We start from the raw sequence: 20,904 nt of genomic DNA on the forward strand, positions 1-20,904 counted from the left end.
GAGTAATTAATGAGAAAGTTTATCAACGTATTGCATACTATACTTTTTCTACGGCCAATAGTTTTTTGGTACCTTTATTACCAAACAGCAAGAATACGCTTGCTAAGTGACATGTGACTTGACGTGAGTATTACAACTGTCAATCGTTGGGTTCAGTGTTTAAAATCTACCGAAAACATCCGAGAATTGGTAAATTTATTTAAAGGGAAATGGTATATTATGCAACAAGTGCGGTAAACGGCATTTATTTGGCACGGGGGGAGCGAGTGTTTAATAAACGAATGACTTAAAAAGTTTACCAAACATGTTGCATTCTATACTTTTTCTAACGGGCGCCATGAGAACGGCGCCCACGAGGGCTCTAGAGGCTCTGGTGGGGTTGTTGTTGTTGTTGTTGTTGTTGGTCAGTGCTTCGGCTAAACCACGGAAGCAGGAGAGTCTTCTTCTGCTCGGATAGTAGGGCTGCACTCATGGCGCTGAAGTCAGTGCGTACGCGCTCCTTGTTGATAAAGGAGTGCAAAGGGGTACTGAGGAGGGTGGCTGATGAGAGAAAGGTCACGTTGGTGTGGGTCCCGGGTCACACCGGTATCCGGGGCAATGAGGCAGCGGACGCCTTAGCCAGAGAGGGCTCGTCGCATAGGCATATAGGGCCAGAGCCCCGCTTGGGGATCGCCCCGTATGTGAGGCGGGGAGCTCTCGAAGCCTGGGCGAGAGACCGGGCCGCGGGGGATTGGAGAGTTGCTCCGAGAATGAGGCAGGCGAGGCTTATGATGGATGGGCCCGCCCTTCCTCGGCCCAGGGAGCTGCTTAGACTGACCAGAAGGGAGTGTAGAGCACTAACAGTGGCCTACACAGGACATTGCAGGCTTAGGAGGCATCTTTGCTTGCTAGGCATTGGAGACGACCCGGAGTGTAGGTGGTGCATGGAAGGGGAGGAGACCCCGTATCATCTGCTCACCGAGTGCCCTGCCTTGACAAAGGCAAGATTGGGAGTCTTCGGAACGGCCCTGATCGATCCGGACTCAGTGCACGGTATTGGGCTAAAGGAGTTGCTGACCTTCTATAGGAGGGGCGGCACTCTGGACGCCCTCTAAAGCGGCCTGGGGGCACAACGGGCCCATCTGGTGGCCTAAGTGCTTGGACGCCCGCGAGGGCGCCCCCCTTTAATACCAATATACTTTTTCTACGACCGTTAATTTATGGACATATTTTTGCAAAAAACATGAATACATTCACTGACATGAGCGTCAGAATTGATAAACGTCAAAATTCAAGTCATGCGGTAAAATCTATGAAAACATTCGATTGCTCTCAAACTCACGCGGTAATATCCCGGAAATATCCGAAGGGGCTCCGATCCGTGGGAGAAGAAACTCAGGTGGCAAAGTGACGCTGGCCGCATGCTAGATCGGTGTAATTAGGTATTTGACAGCCGGGAATAGAAAAATTTAATTGTTCCTTCTTTATTGGTCAGAGGAAGTTACCCCCTTTGCTTGATATGTTTTCACGTTTAATTTAATTGTTATTCACATACAACTTACTAAATTTTTAAATATATTAATATCGGAACTGAGGAATTATCGCATTGAATGGAAGGTGCCAATCACATGACAAGTATATGTGTTATTTATTAGCCAGTACTGCGAAATGTATCACTTTTAAATTAATTGTTCTCATCAAGAACGGTTAAACAAGTAAGACGCTGTTCATAAATGTACATTACAAATCATGCACGGACGTAAGTTGTTGTTAAAGTTCGTTCTTGAAAAAGGCTATAATAATCGCAGTTTCAAAAATAGTCGAACTATGCTCGAATATGGCTGGAGTTCGATAGCCAAGAATATAACAACTAGTACACGATGATAAACTTTAATCGATCAGGTCACCAAAGAGAAATAAAGGAAGAAAAGAAACTGTAATAAATGAAGATGAAAAGGCTGCTATTAAAAGAAATAATTAAAAGAGAATAAATATCTATTTTGGACAAAATAATGTCTGAATGATTTCATTCCACTCATGGGTAAGAAGAGATTGTGGAAAACTTTGAAGGCAATGAATTTTTGTTACGAAAAATCTCAAGACAGAAAATGACTTTTAATAGAGAAATAAAAAATTAGAGTTAGAGTAGAGAATTCAGGGCGTTGAACATTTGATAGAAATAGAAGAAAGAATTTGGGCCGCTGACGACCTGTGCGAAAACATTGTAGAAGCTCCTTTTTATTTTTCGGCACTCCAGCGACTGACTAACTAACTCACAAATGAAGCTATATTGTAAATACTATATTTTTTTAAATAATAATATTTATTACCATTTAATTTTTTCTTACTATTCTAATTTCTGTGTAAGTTTTTATCTACTTGATCTGAGCATACTTGATATCTCAATTATCTGCATATCTATATAAAGACAATAACCTATAATTATTATTATATTTGTTAATCTAATAAATTTAAATACGGAATTTATCAAAGACCATCATTGCGTTTTATCTGAAAGTTTAGGTATAACCTTCATTACAAATTTATATTTTACTACTCCCTCGAATAGAAAAAATGAAATATAGCTAAGCAAAAATACATAAAATATGAAAAAATGGTCTACAGCAACAATTTTGAATTAATTAATTAATACATTAGAATCGAATCCATTTTTGTAATGCAGCGAATTTTTCGTTATTCTTGTTATATGTATTTTCTATCCACAAGAAGCTTTTCGACAATACGGTTCTAACAAAACAATTAAGGGAAACGAATTACCCTGGTAATTTATTGATAAACTCGTCGAAAATCGTTACTTTCCAGCATACGGAAGCAAAGTGGGTAAGCACGGAAAAAGAAAATTTCGCTACTTTGCTTGCAGTTAACAATGTGCGCCAATGTTCATTGTAAAAGTAATTATGATCTATAGAGTATTAAAAAGTTCCATTTGCTGAACACTTTAACTGCGAAAGTTGTTAACGCAACTAATTTCGAACTTAAAATTAGCCGTAAAATTAACGTCAAATATTCGCGAATTTAACTTCGTACATATTTTATAGTTCGCTAGGTCGGATTTTTAGTTAGCTTCGTTTTTGAACTGTAATGGTTTTGGTGGTTCGATATTCTGAATGGTGGGTTTTGGTTAATGTTTACTCTATTATATGCTATGTTATGTAGATTATAAAAGAATCCTTTTTCAATTCAAAAATTCTGTTTTCATTCGAAGCTGGTTTCTTACAGGGTGCAATACAGTTAACATCTAGTTAGCACGAACCGATGATCATATTTAATGGAAATATAACTAGAAGAGAGATGACTTACATACATGGGGGTGCCACAGATAATGGATAAATATCGGTATAAAATATATCCGCTTGACAGCACCCTACTAAATTATTTTTTAAAGAATTTTCTTCTTCAACATGCAATGCTTCAAATTTTATTTTTAATTTGGAAAATGCAACTTTTATAAAACAATTGCATAAGGTAAAAAGTTGCTAATATCCATGTCCATGTCATTACGAGAGTTTTTGTTTAAATTTAGTTAAGAAGAATGATACGGGTAGTCGAATTCAATTCCCTCTACTCATTTAAAGTAAAGAAATATGGAAGACTCGTTTATATAACAAGCCAACTTTAATTTTAAACAAGTAATCCAACAAATTTAGAAAATGATTTTTATGTCGATTATATATACAGTATGAAGAAATTCCAGAGAATCCTGAAAAAATCCGAGGGCGTGACCATAATTCAAGCCGAAGTTTTTTAAATAACTCGCCATTTCACTTGATTAATCTGCAAACAATGGTGTCATATTAGACGCAACTCCCTTGCGACGCTGACCGTTTTGCCGGAAGAGATTGTGCGTCCAGAGAAAAGTCCGCCGCCTTCATTGAAAGTTTATTATTTGCCCCGAGTGTAATTTGTTTTCGAGTCCTAAAGGCGTATAAACTTCATTGTCCCCAAAGTCATAGCGCCAGAAGTTTTATTGGGAAAGTTTTAAACTTAAGCACGGTAACTCCGTTATTTTTTGCTTAATTTCGTATTAGTTAATGCAAAATTTAGGTTAATAGTTTCCGATTTTGTATACTGTTAGGGAAACGAGTTTTATAGGAAAGCTTTTAAAACTTTTTTCTAATCGGATTTTTCATTCTTTCCGAGTAATTTCTTACCTGCTGTTCAGGATAAAGTAAGATAAAGCTTACTCGTGCAACAAATTGAAGGAGGTATACTTTTTGGATAAGAAGCAGCTGATAGCAAGTATAGAATTTGAAAGAACGGTAACCGAACTGTTATTAGCAACTAAGCAGCAATAAAAGCAGCTATTGATGTACGGAACTTGCTGTTGTCGTCCTGTTGACTTCTTCAGAGCTTATCTACTTTGTACATGCTTATATACTGGTTGAGGAGGGCTAAAGGAGGGACGAAGATAGTCTCGGATAACTGATCCTGATGAGGTTAAGATCTGAATCATGGCTAAGATTGTTTCGTTTCTTATAAATTTCTATGGATTCTCGAATCTTTTTTAGTAAAAATTTCAGTTTGGTCGAATAAGATTTGATGTCCGATTTCTTGATTTTGTTCGGCAAATTCTAATGAGTTTATTTGTCGTAGTTTTAAGTTCCTTTAGCATAGTTGATATTTTACATCCTGTGTCACCAAGTTATTCATGAAATGCTGTACGCACCTGATATGTCAAATTGAATTTTGTCTTTGATTTATCGAATATACTGGTTTTAATATTATATTTCTTTAGTTGTTCTCATTAGCATTTTAGGAGGTGGTGGTGAAGTGTATTTATAAGGAAAATTTGTCCGAAGGCAATCCCACACTTGCCACTGTGGTCTGTTTGTTACATTAAAAACAGTACATATCAAAAAAGACCTTCCTTCCAGCTTTGACAGAATGAAAAATATCAATTTGACTAAAAGAACCTTAAAGAACATTAACTGTATTATTAACTATATGGGAATCAGCCATCCAATTCCGTTTAGCTCCTATTGCGTCAAACAGTACGGAATAGAATGCAAAAATTTGGTGATTGGTGAAACGTCAGCAAGTTCGTTTGATCAACATCCGACTCAGGAAGAATCGGCCATAATGGCAAGGGAAGAACAGGGGACATAACCTCCAGAGTATATGTTGCATGTTGGGAAAAATAATATTATGCTTTAATATAAACATGCCACAAAACGCCAAAATCTGTAAAGAAGAAATAAAAAAGTCTTCCGAGAGTAAAATTGTTTAACAGTTTGTGAGTTGTTGTAAAATTATCCTATATTAAAATTTATTATTTCGGATTACTTCGTTTCTCCAATTTGTTTCATCAATACACTTCCTCTAACCGAGGTTAATATAAGAATGAATGACATTCAACCACCATTAACCTGAAATTTTATTTTGGGAATTTATATTTAAAAACGGCTTAATTTACACCATACTACATCATAATCAATTTGTTAAAAAAATTGTCTAACAAGCTTATTGTTCAAGTAACTTTCACTAGGTAACATAACGAACTCATATCATATTAATACATTATGCAACAAGTCTGGAAAACGGCATTTCAGTTGCGGGTTCATTTGGCACGAGCGAAGCGAGTGTTTGATAAACGAGTGCCCAATTATAAACACACATTTAGCGTGGGGGAAGCGCCACTTTATCACGTGATTTTCTTCTCCCACAGATCCAAGCCACTTCCGATATTTTCGGAGATTTTACCATGTTTTGGTTAGTTTTGGGTTGTTTTGCAAAAATGTATCCAAGAACTAACAGTCTTGGATATGGTATACAAAATGTTTGGTAAATTTCTTATGTCAAGCGTTTATTAAATACTCGCTCCGCTGTGCTCCGCTTGTGCCACATAAACTCGTGACTCAAATACCGTTTACCACACTTGTTGAATAATATATTATTACAAAATGTGAAACAATTATTTATATAATACTCTGTTTCAAGGTTCCAATGTCACGTTTATTCTAATAATTAAAAATGTCTGCTGTTAAAGGATTAGTATGTACTCGTATATTCATAAATTGTTTTAACGATATTTCGCAATAACATCGTGTCTTGTTTATTTTCTGAGAAGATCAAGGGATAATAAAAATATGATCAATAGTGTATGTCCTAAAAATCATAGTGCCAAATTATCTCACCGAGTCAAGCGTCAAAAATATTCAACATAATTGTGTGTTAAATTTCACTTTTTATCTTTCTGGAATATTTTTCTGAGATTTCTTTTCCTTAGTAAAAAAACACCACGTGACAGAAGTAGAAAGTAGAAACTTTCTACTGCTAAATGAATATTTTTTTATGTTATGTATTCAATGACTGATTACAATAATTAGTTTTAAATCAGCCAATCACTTATTTGACTTTGTAGTTCAAGCTATCTGTGTACTTTATTCTGTAAACTTTGATTTGATCGTGTTGAGAGGCATTTATCTCAAACTGGCGATATTATTATTTCTTCATAATTAAAGAATTATCTGTCACCGAGTACAAAAATCTTTCACTCAAACTCACTCACTCAGTCAACTGGCGATCTGGTCGCGAAATGCTAAAAACAAGATTCCTACACCGTTCCTCGTTTTTTTTTAAACACCGCTCGAGTTCGATTTGATGTCTTTTCTGTGTAACGCTTCCTGTCAATTGTGCCTCAGCTAGCGCGAGTAAAATTCAATCAAACGTTACCCGTTGATTGGACTAATCAATTAGCCTCCCTTATTACAACCTATCGGCGCCGTGTGACACTAATGGAAAGCCCTTTTGACTAGATGAGACTTTAATTCGTTTACCATAAAACTAAAATTGAAGAAACAAGCGCTAAAACAAGGAGCGAAAGAGATAGGGGCGTCCCCCGGAGTCGACGACAATCGAGTTATGGAAAAGATGAAGGATGAATCAGTTCCCGGGACAATTTATTGGCTACCAGTTTTTTTCCGCCGAATCTAATAAGAGGAATTGGGTTTACTTGATATGAAACCGTTTCGGTCGTCTTGTGCGGAAAGACGATAACACAGCTCGTTTGATTTCGGTTATATGGATGCCGGGTGCATTTATTCATATCTCGATGTCGGCAACATTGGGTTGGCACAGTTAATCCGTCTAATCTCTAACGAATTTCATGATTGGTCGAATTTGCAGACGTCCAACTAAATAGGCCATATTTCCGGTTGCGATGAATTTAGCTAAGGAAAGAGTGGGCTGAGGAGTGTGCCCTAAATATCAATGGCTTCTATGGATTATAATGTAATAATTATAACATGTGACAATTATATGATAAATAGTTAAATAAAACAAATTTGACACATTTTTAGAGATAATTCAAACTACATGCAAATAGATAATACTAATAACAAATACACAAAATAAGAAAATGAGTACACGCATATGAAATGAAATTTTGGAATAAAAAAATCGCTGAGTTTATTGCAAACTTCACGGTATTGCGGCATTTCTGCTATCGCTCTCTGTACTAGCAATATCCAACACCTTTTTACTTTCAAAAAGTCACTTTTATCACAAAAAACAAGCAAAAGCAGACATAGAACACGACGCGCATGAAATCGAGTTCAAAAATTGCATTGGCATTGGCATAAATTTTGCGAACGTATATTGACTTAAATTTATAATTTATCTGTGCTTTTGAATACATAAAAATCTTATTAGGGGTATAGTGTATCGGCAAAAAAACCCGACGGTGTTCAGTACTACCAACATTGGCTCAGCTTTTTTGATGTGGGGCAACATGCTCAGTATTTCGCTGAATGTGGGAGACAGTGTTTCAGTGCTAAAGCTAAAAGAAGTTAGAACTTGTTTATAGTGAATAATGAATAAATTTACTTTAAGAAGTGCGTTGATCAAAACCAAACCCGCGTAATCAAAAGACACCAAACTACTCGAAGAACACAAAAGCACTCACACGCGAGGGAGGAGCCCGGAGATGAGGAATAACAAGACGGGTTGGACGAAGCAACGTACAATAAAATGGTCTGAGGTCTGACTGTCTGTCTACAGAATACTTCACTTTAACGAGCGCAAATTTTACGAAGTAATACAACTATTAGTCTAGAAAAAATCATGTTCTTTTCCAAACTCCGTCTAATGTAAAAAAAAAATATTTCAGAACACTATGTTTAATTTACTTTTCGTTGTTGTGGTTATACGACGTCTTCCTTAGACTTTATGTGATCCACCGGAATTAAATAAATGTGTATCTATGCATCTGGTGATAACCACATTATAAGATTTTATTATTAAAGTTTTTTTGTTAGTTTTCTCTTCCGGTACGAACTAGAATTAATTGCCGCTACCACAAATTTACTTGGATAGCGAGGTAGGTTCCAAACATGTATTACCTAAAAGTAACAAATAATTTTTTATTTGTTTCAATATATTTATATATATATATATATATATATATATATATATATATATATATATATATATATATATATATATATATATATATATCAACCTGTATCAATATCAAGTTCTGGAAGAGTAGTCCAACAAAAAAGAATAATTCGGAAAATATAAAATTTGAAACTAGAGTCGTGCAGAGATGTTTTTGGAACTAAAAAAATTGGCAAAACATAATTTTTATATACATCAAAATAAAGAAAATTTCGAAACAAGATTTGATATCTACGACTATTCAACAACTCACAAAACATCTTTTAGTTGAAAGCATTTAATTACTGTTGCTATAAAAATCTGCTTCTCATTCCGGGCAAACACGCAAAAACAAACAAAATTAAAACATTTTATTTTGTATTTTTTAAAAAAATTTCGGCATATTGTTATTTTCTCTGACGAAACTTTGATTTGTTTGTTAGTTGAATGTTAGTATTAGTATAATCTACAGTCGATACATAATTCCAGTATGTTAACGGATTAATTCTTCTTTTGCAGGAATTTCCATGCACAAGGGCTACGCCTTCGTACAGTTCACAAACCCCTTCGATGCCAGGAGCGCATGTTTAGGAGAAGATGGGAGAACAGTACTTAGCCAAATTTTGGGTGAGTCTAAGATTTAAGGAGTATTCGAATCTAATTAAAAGCAGGAAATTTGATGAAAATCTGCTATTGACGGTATTAAGGCAAAAATATAATTTCAGTCGCTCACGAATTCGTGATGAATTGAAGGGAACGCCGATTGCTGTGGCATTAACTTCTCCCATTCGTCTTTGCTATGCAATTCGTAAACCCTAATGCTACGCCAAACGCCAGTTCCTTTCCAAAGACAATTATACCTTTGAGTCCGTTCCCGAAACATTAATAACAATATAGCGGAATTGCCCGGACTGCGTCTGCCTGTTCCGTGGCAAGAAACCATAACCTTAGTCAATTAAAATGACAAATTGTTCATTTACAATGGAATTCTAAAATAATTAAAACTTTGCTTGTTGTTTCGTACCAAGCGGCTCTAAAAGAGCGCAGCGTTGAAAATGTAATGCTTTTGGCTGTTTCACTAACCATCCTGATAATTTTGGTTAGTTTATAAAATTGAGCTCCAGCAAAACTACTAGTAGTGGTTTACCTTTGGTTAGTTTTGGATAGTTGTCCATGGCGAGGTCATAAATTCGGATTATACACCTAAAAACCAAAAGAATATTTTTTTTTTTACGCTATGAATACATTTGTTCAATCTATTTTTGGGTAGTTTCCTTATTGACTGAAAAGTTGTATAAATATAAAGATAAAAAATCAAACACACATACACATACACAAACACATTTATTGTGAGTGTTTTTGACGTTTGACCTAGTCAGCTAGGTAAGTTTACATAAACAGAAGAACAGGGAAAAACCATATTTTATAAATGAGAATCATACAGTCTATAAACATAATGTTTTTAGTGCCCAAAACGGGATAGAAATAATTTGCTTTAATGGAGTTGAGTATTGAATAATTTGTACTAAACGAATATGAGTTTCTCCTATCACCTATTTGCTGCGTTGTATTCCTTTGATGGAAATTTTTGTTATTCGTTAAAAAAAAGGTTTTAACATCTGGATATTAAATGTATGATTATAAATCTTACCTAATCTTCCTGGGTTAAGTATTCGTGATTCTTCAACTGAATTTTAAACTCTTATAACGACCCTGTCGATCAAACTAGATTACTGTGCCTAGTTCTTGGTTAGCTTGCTCCTTCTTCTATACTTGCTAAAGTATTGCACTCCATGTTTCTTAGGTTGGGTCAGCTTATGTGAGAGGTACAAATCTGCGTTTGTGGTAAAATTATTGACATTTATCAATTTGACCGTCAACAACAGAATATGAAAGGCGCTAATTTCTTCAGGTTACTCTAAAGTTGTGCAGCGTATCGGATTCTATCCAATCGTTTTGATAGGGTTACGCTGTTTATCTGAAGTAGAGGTCTTATTTGTCTTATTATCTATGATTTCTTTCGGATTTGTTGGTTCTTGTGCTTAATATTAAGTAGTCGTATAATGAAAATACAATGATGGAGTAAATACATCAATCTTTGCTAAAATAACGTTAGAAAGTGATTCAAAAGGAATTGGATCACACTGTATAAATATATACTCAAGAACCACCACTGCTATTAGGATCACGAAGGCTATAAAAAACGATCAAGTGTATATATTCTGCAACAGTGGAGTGACTTAATCTTTGGCTCACGGTGTAAAAACAATTTGTAATCGTTTTCGTGATAAGAACTCATCATGGGCAACCGACCCTGTACAGTGACATGGGCTGGTGGAAAATTATTCAGATTTCGAACAGGATAAAATTAGAATTAATAACCCTTTCGCATGTTAGCGGCTGTTTTTATAGATGCAACAGAATGCCATCCGCCGGTTTGCCGGCTAGGGGTAAAGATAAAAACCTTATATTACGGTACGCTACTCTTTTCCCAATTGTACTTTGATTCGAATAATTCATTACATAAGCTTACCAAAGATTACAGATTACCAAAGTATCTCTATTATAATCACGTAGTTACCATGAGCTACCCCCATTAAACGTGGAGGCAGAGGTCTTAAAATAAAGGATAGCAGAACAATAGCAGGAAGAATAGATGCGAGACCATGTCACCTTTTTTAGATGGTAGACCTCTTGATCGAGTGAACCATAATAAATACTTAGGTAACTAGATAAACGAAAGTAGGAACTCTGAAGCAGAAATCCTTACACCCATCAGCTTATCCCGCAAAGCAGTCATTTCTTGCAAAGCTATTCTAAACAACAGAAACTTTCTCATGCACCTTCGAAAAAGAGTGCCCAAATGCTATGTTTGGTCGGTGTGGCTGGACATAAAATGCTTCAATTATAAGCAAGTTAGAAATTATTTTTTTAGCCATGGTAGAAAAAATTTATAACTAACTAACAAAAACTAACTAGTTAATTAAGAAACAAGAAGAAATAAGAAAGGACATCCCTTTCTGAAGCATCGTCTGACCAACTTACCATTGCAACCAAGACAACTGTTGAGCAAATGATAGAATATTATAAATTAACAAATTGATATTAAATGAAAGTAAAATTAAGATGATCGAATTTTTAACACGGAATTTAAATTAGAGTTTGTTAGTAAGCTTCGGTGAAAGTACAATACAACAGAAAAGTGTTAATTTTTCAAAAAAACTTCCACAGGCTACTGTAATGCTTTTTACAAAACTTCTGGATTCCTGCTGCGAAACTGAAACTGTTGCAGTCAAGCTCTGAAGAAGCCAACAGGATGATTGGCGAAACGTCAGCAATTTCGACTAAGCAAAGACCGACGCAGGAGGAATCCAGAAGTTTTGTAATAAGCAACAGAAATGTGTTGTTCGAACAGGTGGATCCCATTCTCAAAAAGCTTTCTGTTTGGTGCTCCGCCATCAGGTTTGTTTCTCTTTGTTAAAAATGTACTATTTTTTTTATGTCTATTCCTGTCTCACCTACGCCGTGGCTTTTTGAGGAGGTTCTCTTACATCACTCTTTATTGACACTTCTTAGTAGATAAATACTAAGTAGTGCCTTTCATTAAGGTTAGAATATATAAAGATTGAAGGTATTCGAATACTTGAAAAATAAGGTCGACGTGATTCTCGGTGATTGCGATTTAATAGAATTCTAATTTCGTTTTTTGGTGTTTAAAAACCTTTACTGAGTGGTTAACATTTCTCCCTAGTGTAACTGCCTACTACATTTTAGAATGGAACAATGCAAAATAGACGTTTCTTAAGACTAAGTGTGTTCTCAACCTTCTAAGCTCTGAAAATCCCAACAGGATAATTGGCGAAACGTCAGCAAGTTCGATTTATCAATAACCGACCCCTAGAAGATTTAAAAATTAAAATATTTTCAAATTTATATTGAATTTATTGATTCTATTTTGTATTCATCGCAGCGTCACGAAAGATGGAGACAAAACAAGATAGAATAAATATTTTCACCAAGCTGCAAATAAATAGACTGGATTACAATGCTATAGGTTTACATAAATTTGAATTTCGCGCAAATCCCGCATCAAAATTTCTGACGGAAAAACTGCGGAACGCTTGTACCCAAAATATAGCTATCATTAAAACGGGGTCGCCGCAGCACAAATTCAGATAATTAAAATCGTATGTACCGAAAGTAGTTGCGCACTATTCAAATTAGTAGACGGTGTTAGTTTTAATTAGTAAATATTGTTTGCTGTTTTAAATAATCGGCCGTATCGGCATGGTAATTCATTCATACCATCGATTTTGGTTTCGCAAATACTATTAGCTCCGAAAACCGGCCTTTCCGTACGTAACAGCATTTGTAAATCCCGCGTTAATCTGTTTTAAATATTCTAAAAATTAGTTTAATGGATTTAAATTCGGTGGCTGCCGGATAAAATTGAATTACTCGTTTCATTTTGATTTTAAATTGCGGAAAGCGTTTTTATTCGTGCCGCACATTTGGGAACAATAGTGGGCGATCTGGGATGTTAGCCAGAGAGCTTTAATGTAAGGAGAGGTGACGGTAACCGTCTGCACCTTTGAAAGTGGAAGAAGGGTCCATTTTTGGTGTTCTTGCTTGCTTATAGACTAACAGAAATTGCTTTTGAAGAAGTACCTACATCAACACTTGTTTGTTATTATCATTTTGTTTATTCATTTTTTCAAATTGATTTGAAAAATAAATTTTACGTTGTATATTCAGAATATTGTCCAGTAACCTAAAACTTTATTACATGCTTTAAGTTTTAAATGAAAAGGCACTTAAATATCATTGTTTATTTTTATTAACTGTGTGGATCTAGAAATATCACAGAATACGAAAAGGAGTGTCGATAAAAATAGGGAGTACAAATATAAATATCCAAAAATATTTACATAAAACTTTTAACAAATTAATAACAAGTAGCATTGCCCTTAGCAGGAGTAACTGTCTGAACGCTATTAGGCTTTAGTAGAATTCAGGAATTAAACATTTTCTTGCGATTTAGTACATCGTTGTAGTAAAGTATGCTGAGGATCATTTTTTAGGCGGTCTTTCATTTTGTGCCACAGAGTCTCAGGGCTGCTAAGAGAATGAGACAAAACTTTCACGTCTGTGGAAAGATAAAGCCTCTGAATGGAAAGTTTTAGTTAATAACGATTTTTCTTTGGCCTAGTCGTATAAGTCCAAAAATAGAAAATTTATACCACAAACGTAGCTTATAAAAACTAAGACAACTCTTACTTCTTCTTTTTCTTCTTACTTACTTCTGAGTAAGATCACATCGAGTGGGCCCCCATTTACCACTTGATCATAAAAAATTAATCTATATATATTTTTTATAAGTACATATGATGGAAATTTTGATTTTAACAACTTTTTTTTTATAATGAAAATTTTAAGCTCCTTTAATTTAAAAATGGATTAAGAATCGACCGTAAGAATACATTAACGACTTCAAATTATTTGTTTATTTTCGTATTGTTAACTAACTTTTAAGTTAATAAATGAAAATTTAATCGATTTCTTGGTAAAAAAATCATGTATTTTTTATCGGTCACATGCTTTACACATTTAAGTTTAAGATTTCGGAAGAAAATTTCACTGCTCGTCATTAGTTTAAACAAACTGAATTTATTTATTACAGCGCGCCTAGCGTCTCGAACTGCATTGAAGGTTTTATCAGTGCTTATTTAAAATAATAATACAAAATATTATTATAAAACAAATTTTATTATTATTTATGTTATTTTGTTGTAATTATTATTAATAATATTTTATTTTTTTGACAATATTAACATTAATAACATACTGAATAGAACAAACAAGCTTAAATAATTAAATTGCAAATTTGTCGTCATTTTTTTTTTAACATTTTTTTTTAGATAAATACTTTTTCATCCTCTGAAACGACCCTGCACTCTAGTTAAAAATTTTCGAATGGTTATGTGGTTGTTTTTGTCAGGTTGGAGACTAGCTCGACAAGCTTGTCTTTTTACACTCCCTACTAAGCCATCACACGCTCCTTTGCCATGAGATGTAGCGAAAAAAGTCCAATCGGCATCAACACCAAAATTATTTTTATGATTAACTAAATTGCCAAAATTATATTTAAATAATAATTAAAACTAATTTTTTAATCACATAATTTCATAATTCACTCGGCCCATTTTAAATCACAGAAAATATTATTATTACAATTAAAAATTATAATACTAAAATATTAAGTAAAAAAACACAACCCAACAACACTTCAGCTTTTATTTTTAATAATTATTTAACGCTTTGCGTATAAACTTATGTCACGAATAGACAGGAATGACTTCTAAAATGATTTTGTTATTTACTAGGATACGCGAAAAACAAACGAAAATCTTAAAGGAGCGGTTTTTCTCTAGTTAACTAAAGATGACTAGTAACTTTAAAAATAATAATTTACTAAATTATCTAAAAAAAAATAAATATAGACCATAACAGTTTTAAAAATTTAAAGTTGAATACTTTTTTCTAAATTTACGCTGTTTGCTAAAAATAATAACAAAAATTGATAGTATTCTTTATAACATTGTTAAAAAAAATAAAATTTTATTAATAATAATTATAATAAAATAAAATAAATAATAATAAAATTTGTTTTATAATAATATTTTGTATTATTATTTTAAATTATCACTGATAAAACCTTCAATGCAGTTCGAGACGCTCGGCAGCGCGGCGCTTCCACAGCGCTCGGCGGCCGGCGCGCTGTTATAAATAAAACGAGCAGTAAAATTTTCTTACAGAATATTAAAATTATACGGATAAGGTATATGACCGATAAAAAAAACATGTTTTTTTTTCTCAAGAAATCAGTTAAATTTTCATTTGTTTAATTTAAAGTTAGTTAATAATACGATAAGTTGTAAATAATTTTACGTCGTTAATATATTCCTAAAGTATGGACATTTGACCATGGATGCTGAAAATTTCATAAATTTATCTCTTACGGTTGATTTTGAATCCATTTTTTAATTAAAAGTGCTTAAAATTTTCATCATAAAAGAAAATGTTGTTAAAATCAGAATTTGAAAAAATCGTTTGGGGGATCAATTTTCCATCATAATATATATAGATTAAATTTTTAAGATCAAGTGGTAAATGGGGTGATCACTTGATGTGATCTCACTCTTCTCGTAGTGTCTAGCTTCTTTTCGCCTTATATATTCTGATTAAACGGCTTTTGAGCACATACGGCACCACCCGAGGCAGTGTCACTATGATTCGTAGTTACATTGTTGCCATAGTCATTATTCTTGTTCAAAATTTAGATAAAAAAAAATAAATTACAGAAGTTCGATAAACTAGCATTTTATTCACAAAGTAACTGCTTGTTCCATATACAGGGTGCTTCAAAAAAATGTATACACACTTTGAACTTCCATAGAAAATTTATTTACCGTTCTACAAAGTTAAATTTCAGGAAAATAGAAAGCTGAAAGTCCAGTGTAAATGAAACATAAATAACAAATGTTAATACTGTTCAAATTGGTGACCTGCAGCATCAATACAATTCTGAGTACGAGTCACCACTGATTCTGTACATCGTATCAAAACGTCCAATGAGATTTCTCTATACACTGCTTGAATCTTATTCCAAAGAATGTCTAGGTTACGTGGTTTACGTTTGTACACCTCATCTTTTACTGTGCCCCACAAGAAGAAATCCAGTGGTGTAAGGTCTGGAGAGCGTGCTGGAAACTCGATTGGCCCCCTGCGTCCTATCCAGCGGCCCGACAAATTTTGATCCAGGTAAGCTCGTACGTCCCTGTGATAGTGCGGCGGAGCACCATCTTGTTGAAAATAAAAATCATCATTACCGTATAATGCACGAATGGCAGGAAATATGCAATCAGCAAGCATTGTTAGGTAATTAATACCACTTACAGTGCCTTCAAATCGAAAAGGTCCAATGACAAACCGCACCACACATTTACACCAGGCAAATTTACAGCTTTTTCAATTGTAATGTGAGGATTTTCTTCACCCCAGTAAACACAATTGTGCCTATTGACAGTTCCATTAAGTTTGAATTGGGCTTCATCCGACCAAATGATGCTACCCATAAATCCCATAAAAATTGTTAATCTTGAAGGTGGTTCTGTATCATACTCCCTTCTCCACTTTGAACTTCATTTACATTCTCAAACTTCCAGTACCACTTACGTTCTTCAAAACTCAAACGTACGTTCCTCATGTTGATATTACAAATTCCAACTGATAATATAACATAGAGGGACGATTATGCTGGCACCTGGCGAAGAAATATAACATTAGCCTTGTAGAGCGGGAAAACTACAATAGTTTAAAGTGTGTATACATTTTTTTGAAGCACCCTGTATGTTTGTTCGTGCTCGAAATAAATAATTTGACACTTGTGCTGCAAATTACTACATGGATGTACTATGAATTTAAGGTGCATTAAAGATAATGAGTTGGAATAAACAAATAACTTCGACCTAAATAACTATTTACGTACAATGTATTTTTAATTTTGCTTAATTCTGATAATTAATGGGTTTTTACCAGGCTATTAGATATTTTTTATAAAACTATATTGTTCTAAGAAAAATTTAGTAAAAAACATACTAATAAAATTATGTACTCGAAATGATATTATGTAAAAATAAAAACAAAATAAAAGATTACAATCAGCACTTCAATAACGGGAGATAAGTTATCGAATTAAAGAAAAAACTAGCGGATCCGAGCTTTTTTACGTTCGACCCCCGATCATGCGAGTAGAAAACGGGATTGGCCACTGTCACCTCTCGTTAGAGTGGAGCTCTCTGACGCCAGCGTAAATTCCTCGCCTTGCGGATTGCACTGGTTGCATTCGTCACGCTAAAAAACCTAACGACGTCATAATGCATCGCGAGCTTTTAAAGTGTCAGTTTACTAGAAACAACGTCCAGGTCCTGTTGCCGGATATTTTGTTCTAGAATTGTTGCGGGTAACATTTCTATTAAGGCGCTGCCGTGAAATTATATTCTTTTCTTTACTTTGTAAAAATTGCTTAAAAAAGTTAAAAGGCGACGTGGAAAATGATACTCGGTTTTCTCAAAGTTTGGCAGAAAGCCCGCTTATAATTTTAACATTAAGATTACGCACGCTTGCACTGCAACCGCCTGAAACCCATATTTTAAACCGTGAACACAATGTTTGCGAATATGTTTTCGAGTGTGACGTAAAATTTATCTTTTTGCGTAATTTCACATATGCAAATAATTTGTTAAACGGTTGATCGTGTTTAGCGACACTGACAAACTAAACTAACATTGGGCGTAAAAATAAACTCGAAAAACTATATTCTATGGATATTAAAGATCGCCCAAGGAATTATGACGTCGGCCTGAAGAAATTCAAATTTTTAAATCCACCACTTCCCTTAGGGCTCAAATAAGCAGAAGTTTCGCAAAATGGATAATGAGTTTATTTGACCTGTTTACTGTGCATTTCTGTCTCGAAGCTATACATAATTTTACCACTGTATCAAAGGTACGGTTAAGACCTATTTGTATGTTCTGGTCCCCAAAGTGGTCCAGGTAAGACCTAACGGTTCGTGGGGGACAGATATATGGAATTTTGTATGAAATATGGCTACACTGAAACCAGCTAAATTTTGAAAGTGGTCTATCAGAAAAAAAGGTCTGGGAACTATTGTTCTTACCTTGGTTATTCAAAAATAAATTTAAATTTTGTTTAAGTAGCCCCTAGCCTAGCCTATACGCAGAGTATGTGAACAGGATGAATAAGAATGCTTTAATCTCTCGTATAAACACTAAACCATGCGGTGCGAATCATGTTCGTTCCTGAATCGTTCCTCTAAAGGAATCAGGGAGACAAATCCCGAATATTGCAGCCCAATTTTGTTACAAACTACCCATCCAGTTACGGGCAAGCGGTAAACCTTTATATAAGCTTTTCCAGCTTGTTTCAGTGTCCATTATATGAGAGGATATATTAAATATAAATATATGAAAAATAATTATAAGTTTATGTGCGTTAGCTAGTTCATCAAAATTATGATGCAGAAAACTTTTTTTAATTTACATCTTGAAGTGACTTACAAAACAAAAACTATAAGGTTTAAAACAATTGCAAATGAAACTTATAATCGGAATGAAATCATGAATTAATTTCTTTATGATTAATAATCCATTAAAAATTTTGGGACACTCTGTACATTATGTATAAAATGTGCTTTGCAATTAATTCTCCTTGTCACGGCTTAATCAAAAATTCGTAGTTCTGTTCGTGAAACAATAAAAGGTGGTTTTAAAAACGAGACCCGTCAATTGAAAACTCTAACTTGCATAAGCTGAACAGTTTTTTTTTAAATTACGCAATTTTGGATAGTCGTATAAAATTCAATTCCACGAGTTTCATTTGGCTTGATTGGTTGGTGACTCGCGAGCCTGGTTAACTGACGTCTTTGTGCACTCATGATTAGTCCATTATATTATCCCTTTTCTTGATACTTTTTTTCAAAAACTAAAATTTTGTGGCACAATTTTCGTTTAATTGACATATTTTTTCCAGATCCTTAAACAACATCATTCATTAACCAATTAACTTAACTCACATTTTTGATGAGAACAAAAATGTTTAGTTATATTATTCTTTTCTATCGGTGTTATTTCACTCGTCTTGCAAACAAATCAAACAATTTTTTTTTCAAAGAAACTTCGACAGGTAATACATTTTACAAAAGTTCTGGATTCCTCCTGCGTCGGTTTTTGCTGAGTCGATCGATCCACTTTCACTCAAGTCAGTCAGTGAAGAAGCCAACAGGATGATTGGCGAAACGTCAGCAAGTTGAGCAAAAACCGACGCAGGAGGAATCCAGAAGTTTTGTAAAAATAAAATCAAACAAATTAAAATTAAACCCAAAATCAAACCATACATTTCTTCTTCATACAAAAAAGACTACCAGTTAATACCAGTAATTTCTAATTTTGTAAATAAAAATTTTAAATAAACTGTAATTATTATTTATTTGGAATATAGCCGTGTAGTTCCAAAAGCGCACCATACGGGAAGATTTTATAAGAAAACATCGTAAAGGTCGGGAAAGCGCTAAGGCAGCTTTCGACGTTATACATACGTGAGACGACACTATTTGTAACTATCATCTATTTTAATGGCGCTGTTATTCTTATCAAAAACGGATTTTATGTTACGGCTTAATGCAAAAATCCGCAGCCAACGATCTTTTCACACCTCGTTTTCGCGACCTTTTAATCTGGTCATTTTACTGCAAAATAAAAGTTTCTGAAATTGGGTTTATGTAAAGGCGACGAGGCCTGAAACCTGAATTTCATCGCCCGCGTCTAGACGACATAAAAGCTGAAAATCTCGCGGAAAATAACTGAGAATATTTAGGGCTCGCCTTTAGAAAAGCAGTAATTATAAATTTAAATTGTAATGGAACAACTTCATCTTCCCCGGGGAGTAAATCTTTTGATAAGAAACGGAAAAATACCGAATAAAAAGTTGTAGTCGCTTAGATGATGTTGATACCAAGTAATAATTGTTAATTTTTTATTTAATTCATGATATAATTTTATCGGTAAATAAATTTCTTTAATTTCACTGAAATAAAAGTATAAAGAATTTTTATTAAATTTGCTAATTGTATCGCAACCCTTATTTGACGTGCATCTTATTAAATATTTATTTCAATCAGACCAATCATTTGTTCAAGACAAAAGTTCAAAACTTTCGCTATTTCAAATGTACTAATAAAAATCACCTGATGTTATTAAATCGTTTTTCTTTGCTTACGTGGACTCTACATCTTCCTAGCATTAATAAACGTTTGTTAATTTAAATTCATTTGTATCTTTTCTAAACTGCTTTTAACTCTTTTTTGCTTAATATGAGTTTTAATAAATATATATATATATATATATATATATATATATATATATATATATATATATATATATATATATATATATATATATATATATATATATATATATATATATATATATATATATATATATATATATATTTATAAATTTAAATAGCAGGTAAACATTATTATTAATTATCATATTTTAATTGAGTGTCAGTACAGTATTTGAAAACTTTTGTAATTTCATTTAATAAAAAATATTATATTTTTCAAAGAAACTTCCGGATTCCTTCTGCGTCGGTTGTTGCTGAGTCGAACGACGTGTCGCCAATCATCCTTTTCGCTTCTTCAGAGCTTGACTGAAACTTTTTACTCTGTATCTGGTTATACATTGTTTGAGTGGCGCGGAGTTAAGTGATGGGCATACACCTCTCTCTCTCTCGCATGACTGATTCCGATATTGGTGACAGGTGGAGACCTGAGTCGCGGTTAAGATTGTTAGGTTGGTTATAGATTGCTATAGACTCTCGAATTTTTCGTTGGTAGAAGAATTGATAACATGCAAGAATTTTAGTTCTATCGAATAAAATTTTATG

General features: G+C 33.8%; 1 protein-coding gene across 4 annotated transcripts in view; it reads left to right on the top strand.

Annotated features, from left to right (window-relative positions):
• Window positions 1–20,904, top strand: part of LOC132697907 (heterogeneous nuclear ribonucleoprotein C-like 1) — a 445,425-nt gene that overhangs the window by 214,966 nt on the left and 209,555 nt on the right. For all 4 annotated transcript variants that reach the window (XM_060663660.1, XM_060663658.1, XM_060663659.1 and 1 more), the window contains one exon: window positions 8,896–9,003. In XM_060663660.1, the coding sequence (XP_060519643.1) occupies window positions 8,896–9,003 (108 nt within the window). The remainder of the gene's footprint in view (window positions 1–8,895; window positions 9,004–20,904) is intronic.

This window comes from Cylas formicarius, unplaced genomic scaffold (genome assembly GCF_029955315.1).
Source record: "Cylas formicarius isolate icCylForm1 unplaced genomic scaffold, icCylForm1.1 PGA_scaffold_2__14_contigs__length_35257938, whole genome shotgun sequence".
Classification (NCBI taxonomy): Eukaryota; Metazoa; Arthropoda; class Insecta; order Coleoptera; family Brentidae; genus Cylas; species Cylas formicarius.